Source organism: Melitaea cinxia, chromosome 5 (assembly GCF_905220565.1).
Source record: "Melitaea cinxia chromosome 5, ilMelCinx1.1, whole genome shotgun sequence".
NCBI classification, from domain to species: Eukaryota; Metazoa; Arthropoda; class Insecta; order Lepidoptera; family Nymphalidae; genus Melitaea; species Melitaea cinxia.
Window position 1 is genome coordinate 4,385,424 of NC_059398.1, and position 18,918 is coordinate 4,404,341.

Here is an 18,918-nt window from a genome sequence, read left to right on the forward strand (position 1 = left end):
AAATAATATTATGTGACTTTGTAATAATTAACTTAGAAGCATAGCTTAGAAGTTAGAACTAAAAGTAAATTTTTTTAAAGATATTTTGACAAACATAAAATCAGCGTTGATAAATTTGCGTTATCTGTGGTCTGATTTTGCTCGCTGAGGTGGTACCCGAATTGTAATTAAATATTCGGTTTTATTAATTTATTCTATGTTAAATGAGTAAAGTTTAATGAAAATGAAAGGTTTTGTTGTACTAAGCATTAATAAAACCTTTATTAATTTAGACTTACGTTAAAAACTACAAATTTCAAGTTGTCAATATTGACAAGCAGGTACGTATAGCATCCGACGAAAACTGAAGGACGTAACGAATATATAAAACACCCACACCTATGTACTTTCGTATTTGTCTATGTAACATTAATCAATAAGTACAGTTTTCTGTACATACTACGATAATTTAGTTCAATTTACAGATCAAGATGTCGAAGCGTACAGCAGAAGAAAGTGGCAATGGCAGTAGTCAACCACCGATTAAGAAAGTTCACTTTGAACCCCATCTTATTGGTCCAGTTTCCACCCTTGAGGAAATGGACATTAAAGTCCTACAGTTTCAAAATAAAAAATTGGCGCAGGTAATTGAAACTTCGGATTAATTATTCTTGATATGGGTCATAAATCCCCATAAACTAACTGTTCTCCTCCATTTCGACCTTTCTCCTTGTAGTATGGCAAATAATGTCATAATCAGCTGTTACTCTTACAGATGTTTATAATGGTTTCAGACCAAACTATATATATTGTTGTATTACATTTTCATCTAACATCAAAGTTGTAATCTACAATATGATATTTTGACATAACTAATAAGAAATACACAACATACAAAAGGATTTCTTTATTATTGTCCCATTTTAATCTATGTAGTCAATGAAATATAGATTTTAAATAGGATAAAAATAAAGAATTTTGGTTAATCACACTAGGTTTTATTAGTAGCATTGTGTATTAATAGTGTATAAGAACTATGATTTGTAGTAACCATAAAAATAGGTTACTACTATTAATACAATAGTTTATACTACACAGCATGATCTAATCCTGTGTTAGATATCTAGAAACACATAAATGCATGCAAAACACAAGCACAAACATGCAATATGGATTCATATTAATATACATACTATGTCCTAAATCATATTTAACTTCTAGTCCTATTTCAGACTATCTATAAAGACTTTGTAACTATGCTATTGTTATTTTTTAGAGAATAGAACAACGTCACAGATGTGAGGCAGAGTTACGAGCAAGAATAGAACAACTGGAAAAGAGACAAACACAAGATGACGCTGTACTGTGTGTAGTCAATAGATACTGGAATTTACTTAATGAAGACATCAGAGTGTTGTTACAACGTTTTGATGCAGAGACAGCTGATGAATCAGAAAACAAAAGTAACTAAATAATTACCCTATAATTACATAAAAATGTTATATAGCATAATTATATGTATATTATAACTAGCTGACCCGGCGAACTTCGTATCGCCTAACAGTCGATTCTTTAATTTTATTAATTTTTTTTTTTGAATTTTTCTCTCCGTAAGAACCATCCTCGTACTTCAAGGAATATTAAAAAAAAACAATTAGCGAAATCGGTCCAACCGTTCTCGAGTTTTGCACTTAGCAACACATTCAGCGACTCATTTTTATATTATAGATTATTGTAATTAAATATATAAATTATATTGTTAAGGATGGTATATAAGAGTTTTAATCTTCATCTTTATTATACTGTATGCGTTATTGTAATTGATATGCGTATAACAAAAGACTTTTAATAGGTTATTTTATTGTACATAGTGTTTAATGTTGTTTATTTCAGTAGTTGAACCCGAATTTCAATGTTATAGATGAGAATGAAGCTACAACTTCATTTCTAATGCAGTTGTCGACATGGGACAAGGAAGAGTTAGACGCTCAGCTCGCTAATAGAGTGCAAGTGAGCAAGAGAGCCGTGGCTAAGGTGTTACAAGCCTTTGACAGGCTGCAGCAGAGGAATGACAAGATATGGAGAGCTATCAAAGGAGAAGGAGAAGGTAAAATTAGACATTTTTAATTTCACCACAACTAAATGTTTCAAACTTTTCAAAATTATCCTTAGACACCTTTACTGAGATAGTGAGAGCTTGTCGACTCATGTCCGTTATTATTTCTTTAGGAGTACTGAAGTATCTTGAGACTGATAAATTTATTATTATTTATTTATTACATTATATTTATACATTTCCTTATTTTCCATCATTACATCTAAACTATAGTGCGTTCAACGAGCCGAGATACCAAATGTAAACAAACCAAATGCGAGATCATTCAACTATGCAGGGTTTTATAACCTTTTTTTACTTACACAAATTTTTAAAATGTAAAATATATTTATATTTTGATAATTACTGAATTAAATATAATTATGTATATAAGATTTGATACTTCCTAAATAATAATTATCGAAATATAAAAATCACCCCGAGCGCTTCAGGACACGGAATGAAGTAAATATAAATAGTACAAAATCAAAGGACGGTCCGATTGTTTTCAAGGCCAGTTAAAATATCGTTCGACCTTGCAGAGAGACGTGCAGCAGATAGCAAACAAACAAAGAGATATACTATATTTTGTTTGTTCCGTCGTCGCTACAAAAAAATGATGGGCTTTGTTTACATTTGGTATCTCTTCTCGTTGAACAGACTATAGACATAGCCTGTATCTGAGATGTCAGTCTCCTTTGTTACATATTTAAAGCAAAATTTTCATTGCATGCTCATCATAAGTACACTATTCGTAATAACTTGTTAACAAATAACAATAATTAATGTGAGGGTAGAGTAACGATTACATTGTGTTCAACCTAAAATGTATAGTTTAACAATGACAAGCAAGCACGTTTCTATGTATTATTTATTTCAATTTATTTTTTTAGATATAATTTCTATGTATTTCTTACAAATTTTCCATTTATATTTATATATTATGCATACATGTTTGTATGTTTAGGTGTTTGTGTGTATGTATATCGTGCATGTATGAGTGTGTGCATGTATGTGTGCGTGCATGCGTATTATGCGTGTGTGTTTTAGTGTGCATGTTTAAACTCATGAGTGTGTGTATGTGTGAGTGGGTGTTTACGTTGTCACCGTGAATATCTTTCCAATATCGTAATAATTCTGAACTTTTAACCAAAAACTTATTAACATAAGTTTTTTTTAAATATAAAAATTTCCTATAAAATGTAATACTATTTCATGCTAACTTAATTTTTTTTTGCAACACAGAGGGAGCTCCAGCCCCATCTTTGGATGAGGTGATTCGAGCCACCAACGAGGAGGTAACAGCGGAAAACCGGAGGTTACAAGGATTGTGCACGTCTCTACATGATGGTCATCATGCTATGACATTACGTGTCGCGCGGCTGCAAGATGCTGTAAATAGTAGGGATACAGAAAATGCAGAACTCAAGAATCAAATAGACGACTTGCAGTATGAATTGATGAAGGTAATTTGATGTCTAAGTACTTTGAATATGACAAGTGTCTTAATTAAATACACTAGCTTATTCAGAGTAGTATTAGTGACTTTTTAAGTGTTAAAAATTATTAAAAATTCATCTGATGTTCAGTGAGGTTCAGTGGCTATGTATAAAATATTGTGAGGAAACCTGCTTAGTATGTATATCTTAGTGGAAGTGGACTTGTAATAGAGACGCACTTGCATGTAGTAATTGCAAGTTAACAGATGATTAATGTTAAATACTATTAAGTTTATTTGATTTGTAAGTGAATTGTGCAATTATTGCTTTCAAATTGTGTACAATTAATGAGCACTAAGCAATTAAAATTTTATTACAGCTATAGTTTTATTTTTGAATGATGTTGTGCAGTTATCTTGTACCGTAAGCTAATATATCACTACTCGACCAGGTGCGCTCTCGGAACGATAAGCTCGAGAATCACCTCGCGGAGGCGATCGAGAAGCTCAAGACCTACCACCAGTCAGGGGGCGGAGCCGGGGGTGGGAGCGTGGCCAGCGCGGCGGGGGGCGTGGCCCTGCCCCCCCACGCTAGTGCCAAGCTGGAGGACGTGGCAGCCGAGCTGGAGGAGCAGCGTGAGCTGGCCACCAACCGCCTGGCCGAGCTCGACCGCCTGCACCGCCAGCATCGTGACACGCTCAAGGAGTTGGAGAAGCTGAAGATGGACGTTAGTACTCTACTTTATGTATTCGACGACACGTACCATAGTGCTAGTGTGTAGTTAGTATGTGGGAAAGTGGATAAAGCTGTATACTGAAATTAAAGCTTCCATTATATTCCAGTATGCCTACCAGAATAGCGGTGGCACCTGAAAATTTACGATATGAATATAGCTATTGTAGACAGATCTGCTGAGTTCAAATATTTAAAAATATTCATGACGAGTAGTTAATGAAACTAGTGGTCGCCAGTGGTTGAAATTCGACCATAATTAATTTAAATGATAAATTTGAACATATATATACTTATTAGCTATTATGTTTGATATTCAGTAAAGACAATATAAATATAAATAAATAAATAAATTTGGAACAACCCCTTTCATACTCCTGTTTGCACAATTTTCGTAAAAAGGGGTACAAAAATTTTTTGCTTCACGTATTAATAAAATACTATTACACTACTTTTCGGGGGTTTTAAAGTTGATTCTAGGCTACCGAAGCGCCACCCTTGTTGCACACGTTTTATGGACACTTTAGGGTTCCGTACCTCAAACGGATAAAACCAAACCCTTATAGGTTCACTTCGTTGTCCGTCTGTCTGCCAAGACCTTTTTTCTGAATAACGCGTAGAAGTATCAAGCTGAAATTCATATCAAATACCCAAGTCTACTGTCTCTTGGAGCTGTGAAAAAATCAAACTTCTAAGCCGACGCAATTAAAAGATACAGCCATTTATGCTGCAAATTTTCGATACTCGCAGGGGAATCAAAACCTACAGGGTACTTCCCATGAACTCAGAATCTTAAATTTTGGTACGAAGCACTGTCTTATAGGACAGATAAAGAAAAAATTGCGATTATCATAAATTTTAAGTTACATCATATAATAAAAATATTTTTAATAATTTTGTTTGTACGGAACCCTCGGTGCGCGAGTCTGACTCGCACTAAGCCGGTTTTTCATACAAAAATGGTTTTTATATTTTTTTATACAACTAGTTCGGCAAACAAGTGTATGGCTCACCTGATGGTAAGCGAATACCATAGCTATAGACACTTGCAACTCCAGAAGCATCGCAAATGATTTGTCAACCCTACCCTTAATCCCCCCTAGGAGATATAGTCACCTTAACACTGGTACAACACTGCAAGAAAGCAGTATTATTTATCTGTAATCTTCTGTAAGGTCAAGGTGCTTCCACAGTCGGCCTGCTCCAGATTTTGAGCAGGATATGCTGTGCTCTATCTCAGGAAGTTAATTGTGAATAAAAAATATAAAGAATCCCTAAACTAAAAACATTCTCTTCAATAGTAATTAATACAGTTTGTAATACTTACTATTCATGTTTTTAATTCGAATGGCTTACTTTCTTACTAATAACTACTCTTAAATTGCTTAATTTTTTTTTTTTTTACAAAATAATTTTTTCCCTGTCAAAATAATCCTTTTAAACATTCATTTATTTCGACTCATATGAACATGACAAATAAATTCTAATTAGTTATCATAATGTGTTAAAGATTCGCCAGCTGCCAGAGTCAGTGATAGTGGAAACGACGGAGTACAAGTGTCTTCAGAGCCAGTTCTCGGTTCTGTACAATGAGTCCATGCAAATGAAAACTGCACTTGACGAGACTCGCATGCAACTACAGAATGCTAAAAATCTACACATGCGACAGATTGAGATGATGGAGGTAGGAAAAATAACTATTTTTTTATTTATTACAAAAGTGATAAACTAGAGCAGTAGTGTCTGTCTGATTCTGAGCGGTACTGTAGCTTATGGACGACAGCAACGCCAGGAGCATTGCAAGTGTGTTGCTAACCCTACCCCGACCCTCCCCAGGTCCTTTTTTTTATAGAACTAGGTCGGCAAACAATCCTACAGCTCACCTGATGGCAAGCGATTCCGTAGCTTATAGACAGAAGCATCGCAAGCGCGTTGCCGACCCTATCGCCAATTCCCCCAGTAGCTCCGGTCACCTTACTCACCAGCAGGAACACAATACTGCTTGAAAACACTATTATTTAGCTGTGATCTGTTTAGTCGCGGTTCCACCCAGTTGGGCTGCTCCATATTTTGCGCAAGAAATTTCCTGCTGCAGTTACTAATCTTGCTACCAAAATCACCACTGAAACACAACACTACATGATGGCAGTGTTATTTAGCTGTGATCTTCACCAAATATTTTTCATTTGAATTTTATGTTTACGTTTTAATACTTTTATTGAAAAAAATATGAAATTATATCTAAGGTAACCAGTACGGTTTCATTTGTACTTATAGGTGTGTGAAGTTGAAGTGAACAATGCAATTAACTCGTATTAAAAAAATAAGTTTTCTTATATAAAATAGGAATGGAAATTCGAAAGTAACATTAAAATTCATATGTATATTTCTGAATCACCTTATAAATAAGGCGTGTTATAGTCCTAAAAATATAGTATGCAATTAAATGGCACAAATTCAATAGTATAAACTTTTGATATTAAATTTCACAAGCTTCACTTTGCTTGCATAAAAATACAAATAAAAAACAAATTAAATTTTTTAAATGCTACTTTGTTTATTAACTGTAATTTTTTTTACAGAGTGAAGAGCTAGCAAGGCAGAAAGCATTACGAGCTGAGATGATCCAGCTTGAAGACGTACTTGGTCAGTTAAGAAAGGAATATGAAATGTTGCGAATTGAATTTGAGCAGAATTTAGCGGCTAATGAACAGACTGGTCCCATCAATAGAGAAATGAGACACCTAATAACGTCGCTACAGAATCACAATCAACAGTTGAAAGGAGAGGTGCATCGGTACAAGAGGAAATACAAGGATACTAGTCAAGAGTTAAATAAGGTAGTTTAATGATTACTTAAAAAAAATATTTCTTTGAAATGTAAATCTGTAATATAAATTAAAACATTGAAGTCATAAAAGAGTAGTAGTTATAAAAAATTGTAAATATTAACATGTGAACATAGTTTTTCGTAACTGTATCAAACCGTGTCCTGACAAAAACCTTCGACTCACCGTGTCAGCGCTCTTAGCTAATTAAGCTGTGGAACGATTTACTCGAAATCTTTGATATGATTAATTTTCATTCGGCCTTAAGGGACCGCAACGCCGCCTATAGTGAGTCCTTTATAGCACCCGTAACTTATATACCCGTATTTTTGGTATGATATTAAAATGCTTATAATTTCCTCGTGTGTGAGTATTACACAAAAAATAATACAAACAAACAATAATAATAATTATGTGTAGTCTTTCAGAAATTGTGCTCGGGCATACATTATTTACGTATATAAATGTGTATTGTGTTAAAGTGAGAGAAATAAACGATTATATTATTATTGTTAAGATACATGTCTAATAAAAGAAAACTTTTATATAGATTCGTAAAGAGCTCGAGGAGGCGAGTTCCCGCGGTGGAGCCAGCTCGGAGCAACCGGACGAGAAGCCGCTAGTGGTCAAGAAGGAGGAGCCCGATCCTGAGGTACTGTTTTCTCGCAATCTCACGTAAATAAAGAACTTTTTTCCTCATTATTTTATAAATTTAGACATTTAAAATAACAAAAACCTTATTCAAAATTTGGCGAAGCTCGACTGGGGTAGAACCTCAATCTTACAGAATTGAAATTCTACACACTACGTGAGAGCAGTATCATTTGGCTATGAATAGCCTAATGATACTGCTCTCACGTAGTGTTGTCTTCCTGTGGTATGGTGACCAGAGCGCCTGGGGAATGTTGTAGTCGACGGGCAAGAGTCGACAATGCGCTTGTAATACTCCCGGTGCATTTATAGACTATGCTATCCGTACAGTATCAGGTAGGCTGTATATTGTTTGCCACCTTAGTAGTATATCAACAATAAACTTACTATACTTAAGGGGTCGTCCATTAATCAAGTCAGTCTGGAAAAGTTGGCTAAAGAGTGGAACTCTCTACCAGCGTCTATATTTCCGTATAGCTACAATCTGGGGATCTTTAAGTCGCGAGTGAATAGGCTACGTCTAGGTAAGCGTACTCCAACCACACACTCACTTAACATCAGGTGAAATAGTGGTCAAACTTTCGTTACTAATTAAAAAAAAAAAAAAACGGAAAAAAACAACCAAAAAACACCCCCACACCTGCTGCAACCTTGATGTCTGTCTGAAAAAGTTCCACAAAAAAATACACACGACTCTGGGCAAGGGTTGAGGGGTAGTCTAAATCTTACCACATATCACCGAAAAGGGGACGGGTTCAGAATGTGCTAAAAAACATAACGTAATTAATGTAAGACCCCTTAGGGGCCATCCATAAATTACGTCACACGTTAAGAGGGAGGTAGGTCGACGAAGTGTGACATTTGTGTGACAGGGGTTTGGGAGGGGTCCAAAATTTTGTGACATCACATTTTCAAAAATAGTAATATCAAAACTGCCATCAGTTGGTTCATGCAAAATTGCAAAATATGTGACCACACACAAGGACGGGGGACGGGTCGAAAAATCGAAAATATTGTATGACGTAAGTTATGGATGGCCCCTTATATCAGTGGTTAATCAACCAGTGGACCACTGGTTGGAAAGCACCCGATATGGTCTGCGAAAGCGGGGCACAGAGTTACTCACTTTAGTGTCTTACTAGGTTACACTAAATAACTTAGTAGATACTCCAGATTTTAACCAAAAATAATTGGTGGTCCATTGCAAAGTTAACATTTTGACAAATAAAGGTTAAGAACCATTGCCTAATATTAAATTGTGTTTGCAGGGCGAGGAGAGCGCCTTGGCAGAGGCGCGTGGCAAGGAACACGGCCGTGCCAAGTTGCAGGAGCAAGACCAGCTTATCAAGGACCTCAAGTTGCAGCTTAAGTGCGTAGTCCTGTCCACTGGGAGATTTGTTGTTAGAGAACAATACTAATTTGCCACAGCTCTACAATGTTCCCGCCGCGTTGGCGCAACGGTTACAGCCATCATGACAAACATTTGTATTGGCCATACAGGTGTTTGCGCAGTCGTTATGGGTCTCCCCACCGTGCCTCGGAGAACACGTTAAGCCGTCGGTCCTGGTTGTTATCATGTACACCTGATAGCGATCGTTACTCGTAGTAGGGAATATATCCGCCAGCCCGCATTGGAGCAGCGTGGTGGATTATTGGTGGAGGAAAGGGGCCAATGCCCAGCAGTGGGATATTACAGGCTGAAGTGAGCGATTAAAATTATTAATGAGCATAAAACACTATAGGATTATTTTGCGTATACATAGTGGTTATGTAATGGAAAAACATTTGATGGCATAGTTAGTTCTTGTGTAAATACAGGCAAACAATTTATTCATTTAAAAATTTACATTATGAAAATAAATAATTTTAATAAAAGTCACGGTCAATAGCTGGGAAAAGCTTTACTTTAAATTGAAACAAAAAATTATTAGTAAATTGAATAATTTATATTATAATGTATATGTGATACTGATTATTGAGGTAGGGCACAGCAGAAATATCCTGCGCAAAAGTACAAAAAATCACAGCTAAAATATTAATGCTCACAAGCAGTGTTGTTGTTTTCCTGTGGTGACTAAGGGAGTCAGCACTCCTAAGTGTGGGTCGGGATCACCATTATGTGAGCCGTATGCTTGTTTGCCGACCTAGATGTATAAAAAAAAAGTTGTAGAGAGAGAGTCCTCAATGTGTTTTGGTCGCAGGAAGGCGGTGAATGAGCAGAAAGAGCTGAAGCTGCTGCTGGATATGTACAAGGGCGTGAGTAAGGAGCAGCGCGACAAGGTACAGCTCATGGCGGCCGAGAGGAAGGCTCGCCAGGAGCTCGAGGACCACCGTCAGAAAGCCAAGATGGCACAGGTCTCGCTTTGTCTCTATGATAGCCGCTAATTTTTGTTTTTCAATACTTTTTTGAGGTCGTTGATTGTGACTGTTTTTTGCTCTGTGAAGGTTAATTGATTGTTGTAAGCTTAATACAAATCAATATCAATTAAAATAAATTGTCGTTTCATTGTTATATTATAATGTTAGTTCAATTTCATCACTTCGGTCTAATACAGTCCACTGCTGGACATAGGCCTCCACAAGTTCACGCCAAAAATGACATGAACTCATGTGTTTTGCCCACAGTCACCACGCTGGGCAGGCGGGTTGGTGACCGCAGGGCTGGCTTTGTCGCACCGAAGACGCTGCTGCCCGTCTTCCGCTTGTGTCTTTTAAAGCCAGCAGTTGGACGGTTATCGCGCCATCAGTCAGCTTTTTAAGTTCCAAGGTGGTAGTCGTCTCTTACGACACCCTCGGGAAGAGAGGGGGTGGCTATATTCTTACTGCCGTAACCCACATAGCACAGCTCAATTTAATCATAATCAATTTCGAAGGTTTTTCCAGTAATTACAATTCGAATTCGATGCCAGTATGTTTGATTTATAATGGTCTAATTAAAAATAAAGTTATTAAAGAACAGTTATCCATCCAGCCCAGTCCCCCGTGTAACTCGTGTGCGGTTGCAGGAGAGCAAGCGCGAGCGGCGGCTGGCGGACGAGGACGCGCTGCGCAAGATCAAGCAGCTGGAGGAGCAGAAGTACGAGCTGCAGAAGCAGCTGTCGTGCGCGCGCCCCGCCGACCCGCTGCACGCCTTCGCGCGCCCCTTCGCCGGCTCGCAGGTGCGTCTGGCCGTCTCTGTAAACTATCTTTCCTCATTATCTTCGACCTCTCGACCTCTCCACCTCTATATCGACTATATCAAGATCGAGCAGCTGGAGCAGAAGTACGAGCTGCAGAAGCAGCTGTCGTGCGCGCGCCCCGCCGACCCGCTGCACGCCTTCGCGCGCCCCTTCGCCGGCTCGCAGGTGCGTCTGGCCGTCTCTGTAAACTATCTTTCCTCATTATCTTCGACCTCTCGACCTCTCCACCTCTATATCGACTATATCAAGATCGAGCAGCTGGAGCAGAAGTACGAGCTGCAGAAGCAGCTGTCGTGCGCGCGCCCCGCCGACCCGCTGCACGCCTTCGCGCGCCCCTTCGCCGGCTCGCAGGTGCGTCTGGCCGTCTCTGTAAACTATCTTTCCTCATTATCTTCGACCTCTCGACCTCTCCACCTCTATATCGACTATATCAAGATCGAGCAGCTGGAGCAGAAGTACGAGCTGCAGAAGCAGCTGTCGTGCGCGCGCCCCGCCGACCCGCTGCACGCCTTCGCGCGCCCCTTCGCCGGCTCGCAGGTGCGTCTGGCCGTCTCTGTAAACTATCTTTCCTCATTATCTTCGACCTCTCGACCTCTCCACCTCTATATCGACTATATCAAGATCGAGCAGCTGGAGCAGAAGTACGAGCTGCAGAAGCAGCTGTCGTGCGCGCGCCCCGCCGACCCGCTGCACGCCTTCGCGCGCCCCTTCGCCGGCTCGCAGGTGCGTCTGGCCGTCTCTGTAAACTATCTTTCCTCATTATCTTCGACCTCTCGACCTCTCCACCTCTATATCGACTATATCAAGATCGAGCAGCTGGAGCAGAAGTACGAGCTGCAGAAGCAGCTGTCGTGCGCGCGCCCCGCCGACCCGCTGCACGCCTTCGCGCGCCCCTTCGCCGGCTCGCAGGTGCGTCTGGCCGTCTCTGTAAACTATCTTTCCTCATTATCTTCGACCTCTCGACCTCTCCACCTCTATATCGACTATATCAAGATCGAGCAGCTGGAGCAGAAGTACGAGCTGCAGAAGCAGCTGTCGTGCGCGCGCCCCGCCGACCCGCTGCACGCCTTCGCGCGCCCCTTCGCCGGCTCGCAGGTGCGTCTGGCCGTCTCTGTAAACTATCTTTCCTCATTATCTTCGACCTCTCGACCTCTCCACCTCTATATCGACTATATCAAGATCGAGCAGCTGGAGCAGAAGTACGAGCTGCAGAAGCAGCTGTCGTGCGCGCGCCCCGCCGACCCGCTGCACGCCTTCGCGCGCCCCTTCGCCGGCTCGCAGGTGCGTCTGGCCGTCTCTGTAAACTATCTTTCCTCATTATCTTCGACCTCTCGACCTCTCCACCTCTATATCGACTATATCAAGATCGAGCAGCTGGAGCAGAAGTACGAGCTGCAGAAGCAGCTGTCGTGCGCGCGCCCCGCCGACCCGCTGCACGCCTTCGCGCGCCCCTTCGCCGGCTCGCAGGTGCCCCTGGCCGTCTCTGTAAACTATCTTTCCTCATTATCTTCGACCTCTCGACCTCTCCACCTCTATATCGACTATATCAAGATCGAGCAGCTGGAGCAGAAGTACGAGCTGCAGAAGCAGCTGTCGTGCGCGCGCCCCGCCGACCCGCTGCACGCCTTCGCGCGCCCCTTCGCCGGCTCGCAGGTGCGTCTGGCCGTCTCTGTAAACTATCTTTCCTCATTATCTTCGACCTCTCGACCTCTCCACCTCTATATCGACTATATCAAGATCGAGCAGCTGGAGCAGAAGTACGAGCTGCAGAAGCAGCTGTCGTGCGCGCGCCCCGCCGACCCGCTGCACGCCTTCGCGCGCCCCTTCGCCGGCTCGCAGGTGCGTCTGGCCGTCTCTGTAAACTATCTTTCCTCATTATCTTCGACCTCTCGACCTCTCCACCTCTATATCGACTATATCAAGATCGAGCAGCTGGAGGAGCAGAAGTACGAGCTGCAGAAGCAGCGGTGCCTCTGGCATAAATAAGTTGAACTCTGACTAAAGTATGAAAGCTCTATGAATATGCAGATTCTGTACTAAATAAAGCTAGCTTGGTGTTAAAATAAATCTCTTTTATTTTATGCAAAAAAACAATGTACAAATCAATATTGTCTTCATTTTTCATACAGAGATTTTGATTAACTGTCATTTTTTCTCTTGTAACATATAATATCACAAAAACTTATAATTTCTAAACAAATACAACATATTAAAAACACCTTATTAACTCTCATTATAACTCTGCTTAATAGTCAATAAAGGTACAACAGACTGTATTATTAATGCAATACAAAACATTAATTACAGGAGGAAGAAGCTTTGCTCAACGAGATGGAAGTGACGGGACAAGCATTCGAAGACATGCAGGAACAGAATTCACGCCTCATACAGCAGTTGAGAGAGAAGGATGATGCCAATTTCAAGCTGATGTCGGAGAGGATCAAGGCTAACTCTTTGCATAAACTGTTGCGCGAGGAGAAACAACTGCTGCAGGAACAGGTCAGCACTGAAGGCCCTTTCTTCTGACTGAGTTAGGTTTATAAAAGGTCTCGTTCTTTTATAATGAGTAATGTTTCCTGTTCTACGCAAAGAAATTTCAGAATATATTATAATACCCCTGCATGTTATGTCCATCCAAACGACATAAAATGGACAAAGTCATTGCTTTACGACTTTTTTTAAGCCAGCACACGCGCAATGCGAAAATATAATTATATCCATATTAGTCTATATCATCAATTTATAATCTAACAAAGATGCCTATGTGTCCAAACACGTCGGTTTTAACTGAGAGGGTCTTAGGTTAGTCTACAGGATACCGAAATTTGTACGCAATTAGAAATAATATAAGAAGATTTTTTTTTGAGTAAAAAGTTTGAAAACTAATGTATATTAATGTTAAAAATGATATTAGATATAATTATTTATAATTAGTTAGTGAGATTTCTGAGTGTGACGCTATCATTTCAGGTGGTAACAAGAGATCAACAGATAGAGTCAATGGGCCTAGTGGCTCGGAGGTTGGAAGAAAAGGAGCGGTTGTTACAGAACACATTGTCAGCCGTGGAGAAGGAACTACTCCTCAGACAGCAAGCTATGGAGATGCATAAGAGGAAAGCGATTGAGTCCGCTCAGTCTGCCGCTGATCTTAAGCTACATCTCGGTATGTTTTACAGCTTTTTTTTTAATAATAAATAAATAAGTCTAGTAAGATTGATTTATTTATTATTTATTTATTTACAGAAAAAATATACAAATTATGTGATAAACAATGAAGCAAAAACAATTAACAGTTTAACAGTGTACTGTTTCGAAAGTAATAATATACATATATACTATATATATATTATAGTATATAACTATTTTAAAAATATGCCATTAAACTACACAAATAATCCTCTATACATGTTAATAATATTTAAAAAAAAAATGAACATAAACTGGTTAAAGAATAGTAATAATACTTGTAATGAAAATAATAAATAGATTGTCAAAGTCAATTTTATTCTCTCTATATATCAATATGTACTTATAAAGACGAAGAATCATTTTGTTATTTGAGCTTATTGGGACTCAATAGAAGAAATTTCAAATTATAAGTACAAATACAATTTTATTTTTAGTAAAAACTAACCAGCCAGGAGTGACATCTATTGTTAAGTGATAGTAATAAAAGATCATCTGGTAGAATGCTATTTAAAAAAATAATGAGATGAAGCAAACTTACAATAACAAAAACACAGTTTTTTTTACAAAAGAGTAACTGCGGAGTTTGTTGCTGATTTTTCTCTGCAAAATCTACTATCATTCGGTGATAGCTTCGCTTTTAATATCTATACATATAATAAAATGGTAGGAAAGTCAAAACTGTACATTGAATATTTTTTTTAAAGATTACAATCGATCCCGAAGCCAAAAATATAGTTTTTAGAATTTTTGTCTGTTTGTCTGTATGTATGTCCGGGATAAACTCAAAAAATACTGCATGGATTTACTTTACATTTGGCACGAATATTATTAAGAAGTCGGGTCAACATATAGGCTACATATTATCACGCTATCACCTACGGGGAACGAGCAGTGAGCCTTTATTTCTTCAGTGCACTCTGTAACAACGTGTAATCTAACGACGCATATTTGAATGTTGTTGTTATTATGTTAATAACCATTTATTTATAGTGTGAAGTTAGCTTATAAGCTAATTTCACACTATAAATAAAGACATTCTGTAGTATATTTAGTAAAAGCATTGCACCCGTGCGAAGTCGAGGCGGGTCACTAGTAATTAATAAATTAAGACAAATATAATTTTAATTTGTCAAAATATGACAAATAATAAAACGATTTTGAGTTATATTTTAATTCGTACTAAACTTATTTGTTTTAAGTCTATTGAGATTTAGTTGCGAAAATGTACATTAATCGGTACAGATAAATTAAAAAAAAAAAAAATAAGATGAAGGAGACTCGCAATATATGAGAAATGACAAGAACTAATTATGTGTGACTTTTTGTTTTCTTTGTGGTTTGGTTTATATCTTTTTATTCGATGTAATTAGGATTTACGACCATCATCGGCCTTTGTTTATATATTATCGTATTCGTATCGCCTTATTTTATTTCCTTAAATATAATAATTACATATATCAAAATAAAATATAGCCTATCTTTCAAGTTGGATCAAAATGCACACGGTGTGCAAAGATTAAAATCGGTCAATTAGTTTACAAGTCCATCGCAGACAAACAAAGTGACGCGTAATTTATATATATTAAGATGTATATTTTATCTAGTACTTTGAATGGATGAAATGTTAATTTTATTAGCTTTAATAAAAATATTTTAATTTTGCTAGTATGACTTATTTACTTTTTGTTTATATGTAAACATGTTTGTCACAGAAAAATACCACGCGCAAATGAAGGAAGCGCAACAAGTGGTGGCGGAAAAAACAAGTGCACTCGAAGCTGAGGCTTACAAAACTAAACGATTACACGTAAGTTGACATTCAATAAAATTGAACAATCATAACAGTAAGCTTCTACATAATATATATATATATATATATATATATATATATATATATATATATATATATATATATATATATTATGTATGTTCGAGGATAACTCCCTCGTTTATGAACCGATTTAGATAATTCTTTTTTTGTTGGAAAGGAGATATCCCTAGTTTGGTACCATGATAAGGAAGCCTGCATCTTATGATGGGATCCCAGAGAAATCGAGGGAAACTCTCGAAAATCCGCATAACTTTTTTACTGGGTGCACCGATTTTAATGATTTTTAATTTAATCGAAAGCCGATGTTTATCATGTGGTCACATTTAAATTTCATCGAGATCTTATAACAACTTTTAAAGTAATCTTTGATAACACATATTTACTTGACAACTTTTTCGTCTACCTACGTTGTATTACTTGTCGATATAATTGAAATCGGTTTTTCTTCGTTTGCCTGCAAACACAATTATTTCATACATCAAAGACTTATTGATATAAAATTTTATAATTATGTAGTATACTAGATATTATCTGACTTTTAAGTATTAATTTTAATCACTAAGCTAGGTAAATATATTGTAGGTTTTATACAATAAGTTGTTGCTTAAAACACAGTTCATAACAGTGTTTCTAGATTATAAATTTGCATTTTAAATTGACAGAAACTTTTACTGAGACACCCAATAGACCCGTAAAATGCCGATTCAACAGTATTTAACGTAATATGCTGATGAAAATGTATTTAAAGGGTGGATTCCTTTTTAATGCCTTAATTTTTTATAATTTCCAGGAAGAGTTGGCGATTCTGCGTCGCAAGGCAGAACGCATGAAGAAAATGGAGCAAGCCGGCAGCAGCATGGATGAAGTACTGCTCGAGGAGATCCGCGAGTATAAGGAGACGCTCACCTGCCCCTCTTGCAAGGTAGTTTTATGTACATTGCTAAGTTGATTTTACCAAGTAATATTATTTAATAAATCTAATAGTTAAAACTCATCAATTAGATAAATGGCATTATTTAGAGTAGAGTATAGTTTATTACATACAGTATAGTATATAGTACATTACATATAGTTTATAGTACATTACATATAGTTTATAGTACATTACATACATTCGGTTACAGCCATGGATTATACCTGTTGCGCTAGCGGTTGCGGGTTCGATCCCCGCACATGACAAACATTTGTATTGGCCATACAGGTGTTTGCCGTGGTCTGGGTGTTTGTGCAGTCCTTGTGGGGTCTCCCCACCGTGCCTCGGAGAGCACGTTAAGCCGTCGTTCCCGGTTGTTATCATGTACACCTGATAGCGATCGTTACTCATAGTAGGGAATATATCCGCCAACCCGCATTGGAGCAGCGTGGTGGATTAAGCTCTAATCCTTCTCCTACATGGGGAAAGAGGCCTATGCCCAGTAGTGGGATATTACAGGCTGAAGCGTATAGTTTATTAGCCAGTTTGTAAAATTTTTGAGACTACATATTTAACATATTGAAATACAGAATTGAACATAATGAAAGCGATCGTATCAGGGTAGTTAAAGCGTACCATGCTGTTTTTTATATAACTAGGTCGGCAAAGAATCGGACGGCTCACCTGATGATAAGCAATTACCGTAGCTTATTGTCGTGTGCAACACCAGAAGCTCTGGTTACCTCAGTCACAACAGGAACACAAGACTGCTTGAAAGCAGTGTTATTGTCTGCAAGGTCGAGGGCCCGGCCCAGGCTCCCTGTCCCGAGTGACCGAGCCGTGTGTTGCAGGTGAAGCGCAAGGACGCGGTGCTGACGAAGTGCTTCCACGTGTTCTGCTGGGACTGCCTGCGCACGCGCTACGAGACGCGCCAGCGCAAGTGCCCGAAGTGCAACGCCGCCTTCGGCGCCAACGACTACCACCGCCTCTACCTCTCCACCTAGGCTCCCAGACCATACGAGTACTACTGAACTTCTCCGACGGCCGCGGGCCGTGATGGTTTTCTAGACCGTCGACGTGGTTTGAATTTAACGGCCAGATGATCCAAACGATGGTTTTCTTTACGACCAAAGTGGTATAAATTTTTTTAACTTTGGTCTCAGATATTGTTTCAAAAATTGTAAAATATTTGTTTACTGCCACCGGCGTGTTATGAACTTTAAAATTTATTATACTGTTGAGCCATCTCGGATCCTTAGTTTCGAAAATGTTAAAATTGTATGCTGCGTTGATCTTATCGTTGGTGCGATCTCTTTGGGCAACAGACACTAGACTGGACTTAACTTTATCTCGTTGTCAAAAGAAATCGACTGTCGCTAAGTCATTTTATCAAAACCCACTGGGCTCTCGTTCACTATAATAAACTTAATGTTTACTTGTGATACAATGCTCTTAAATTTTATTTTATGCACATAAAATTTGTGTAATAGAAAATCAGGGACTCGTAACCCACCTACTGGATTCTTTAAGAAAAACATCTCTGTTTTATAGAATACTTTTGTATGTATATTACGCGATTTTGTTGCTAATCAATCAATTATTTATGTTCGATAACATTTTATTCTCACGTTAATTTCGTGAGAGTTTAATTTTAAAATAGCGTTTAAAGGGATAAAAATCTCAATATCTACTTTTTTGCAATATTAGTAAAATTTATTGTATGCTGTGCACAGAAGAAAATGGATGAGTTTTGTACAATTTAAAAGAGTTTATTACACTTTGTGCGTCAATAATAGTAATGTACAGTGATTTATTTTCAAAACGATTATCAACCCTTATAGCGGTTTGTATTAAGTTTAAGTCACAATTAACATAATTTATGTTAATATTATGTACATGAGCATGCATTAACGTGCTTAAAGATTTTTCGTATATTCGGTGTATTTAAAAGATCGTCCTCGTACAGATATATAAATACAGTAAATGAGGCGATATATCGTTATTAACTTCGCTTTTATTTATATAATCTTTATTTTTCATAATAGCAAAATTCGGTAACAATAATTTTTAATTGAATACCGA

The 18,918-nt window shown here is 38.1% G+C and overlaps 1 protein-coding gene across 1 annotated transcript; it reads left to right on the forward strand.

Moving 5' to 3' along the window:
- The first annotated feature begins 456 nt into the window (after window positions 1-456).
- On the forward strand, window positions 457-18,037 carry LOC123653969 (E3 ubiquitin-protein ligase Bre1). The gene is made up of 16 exons (XM_045589937.1): window positions 457-623; window positions 1,256-1,442; window positions 1,901-2,086; window positions 3,320-3,540; window positions 3,965-4,240; window positions 5,756-5,929; window positions 6,828-7,085; window positions 7,624-7,725; window positions 8,993-9,093; window positions 9,926-10,079; window positions 10,730-10,882; window positions 13,211-13,402; window positions 13,874-14,066; window positions 15,805-15,899; window positions 16,714-16,845; window positions 17,688-18,037. The coding sequence occupies exons 1-16, from the start codon at window positions 471-473 to the stop codon at window positions 17,838-17,840; spliced, it is 2,730 nt and encodes a 909-aa protein (XP_045445893.1). The 5' UTR covers window positions 457-470; the 3' UTR covers window positions 17,841-18,037.
- Window positions 18,038-18,918: the final 881 nt, after the last annotated feature.

Bases quoted from the DNA above. Each gene is read 5' to 3' on its own strand.
- LOC123653969 (XM_045589937.1), top strand. From the start codon at position 471: ATGTCGAAGCGTACAGCAGAAGAAAGTGGCAATGGCAGTAGTCAACCA. The intron at 5,930-6,827 runs GTAGGAAAAATA...TTTTTTTTACAG, and splicing joins GACAGATTGAGATGATGGAG to AGTGAAGAGCTAGCAAGGCA. The intron at 14,067-15,804 runs GTATGTTTTACA...TGTTTGTCACAG, and splicing joins TGATCTTAAGCTACATCTCG to AAAAATACCACGCGCAAATG.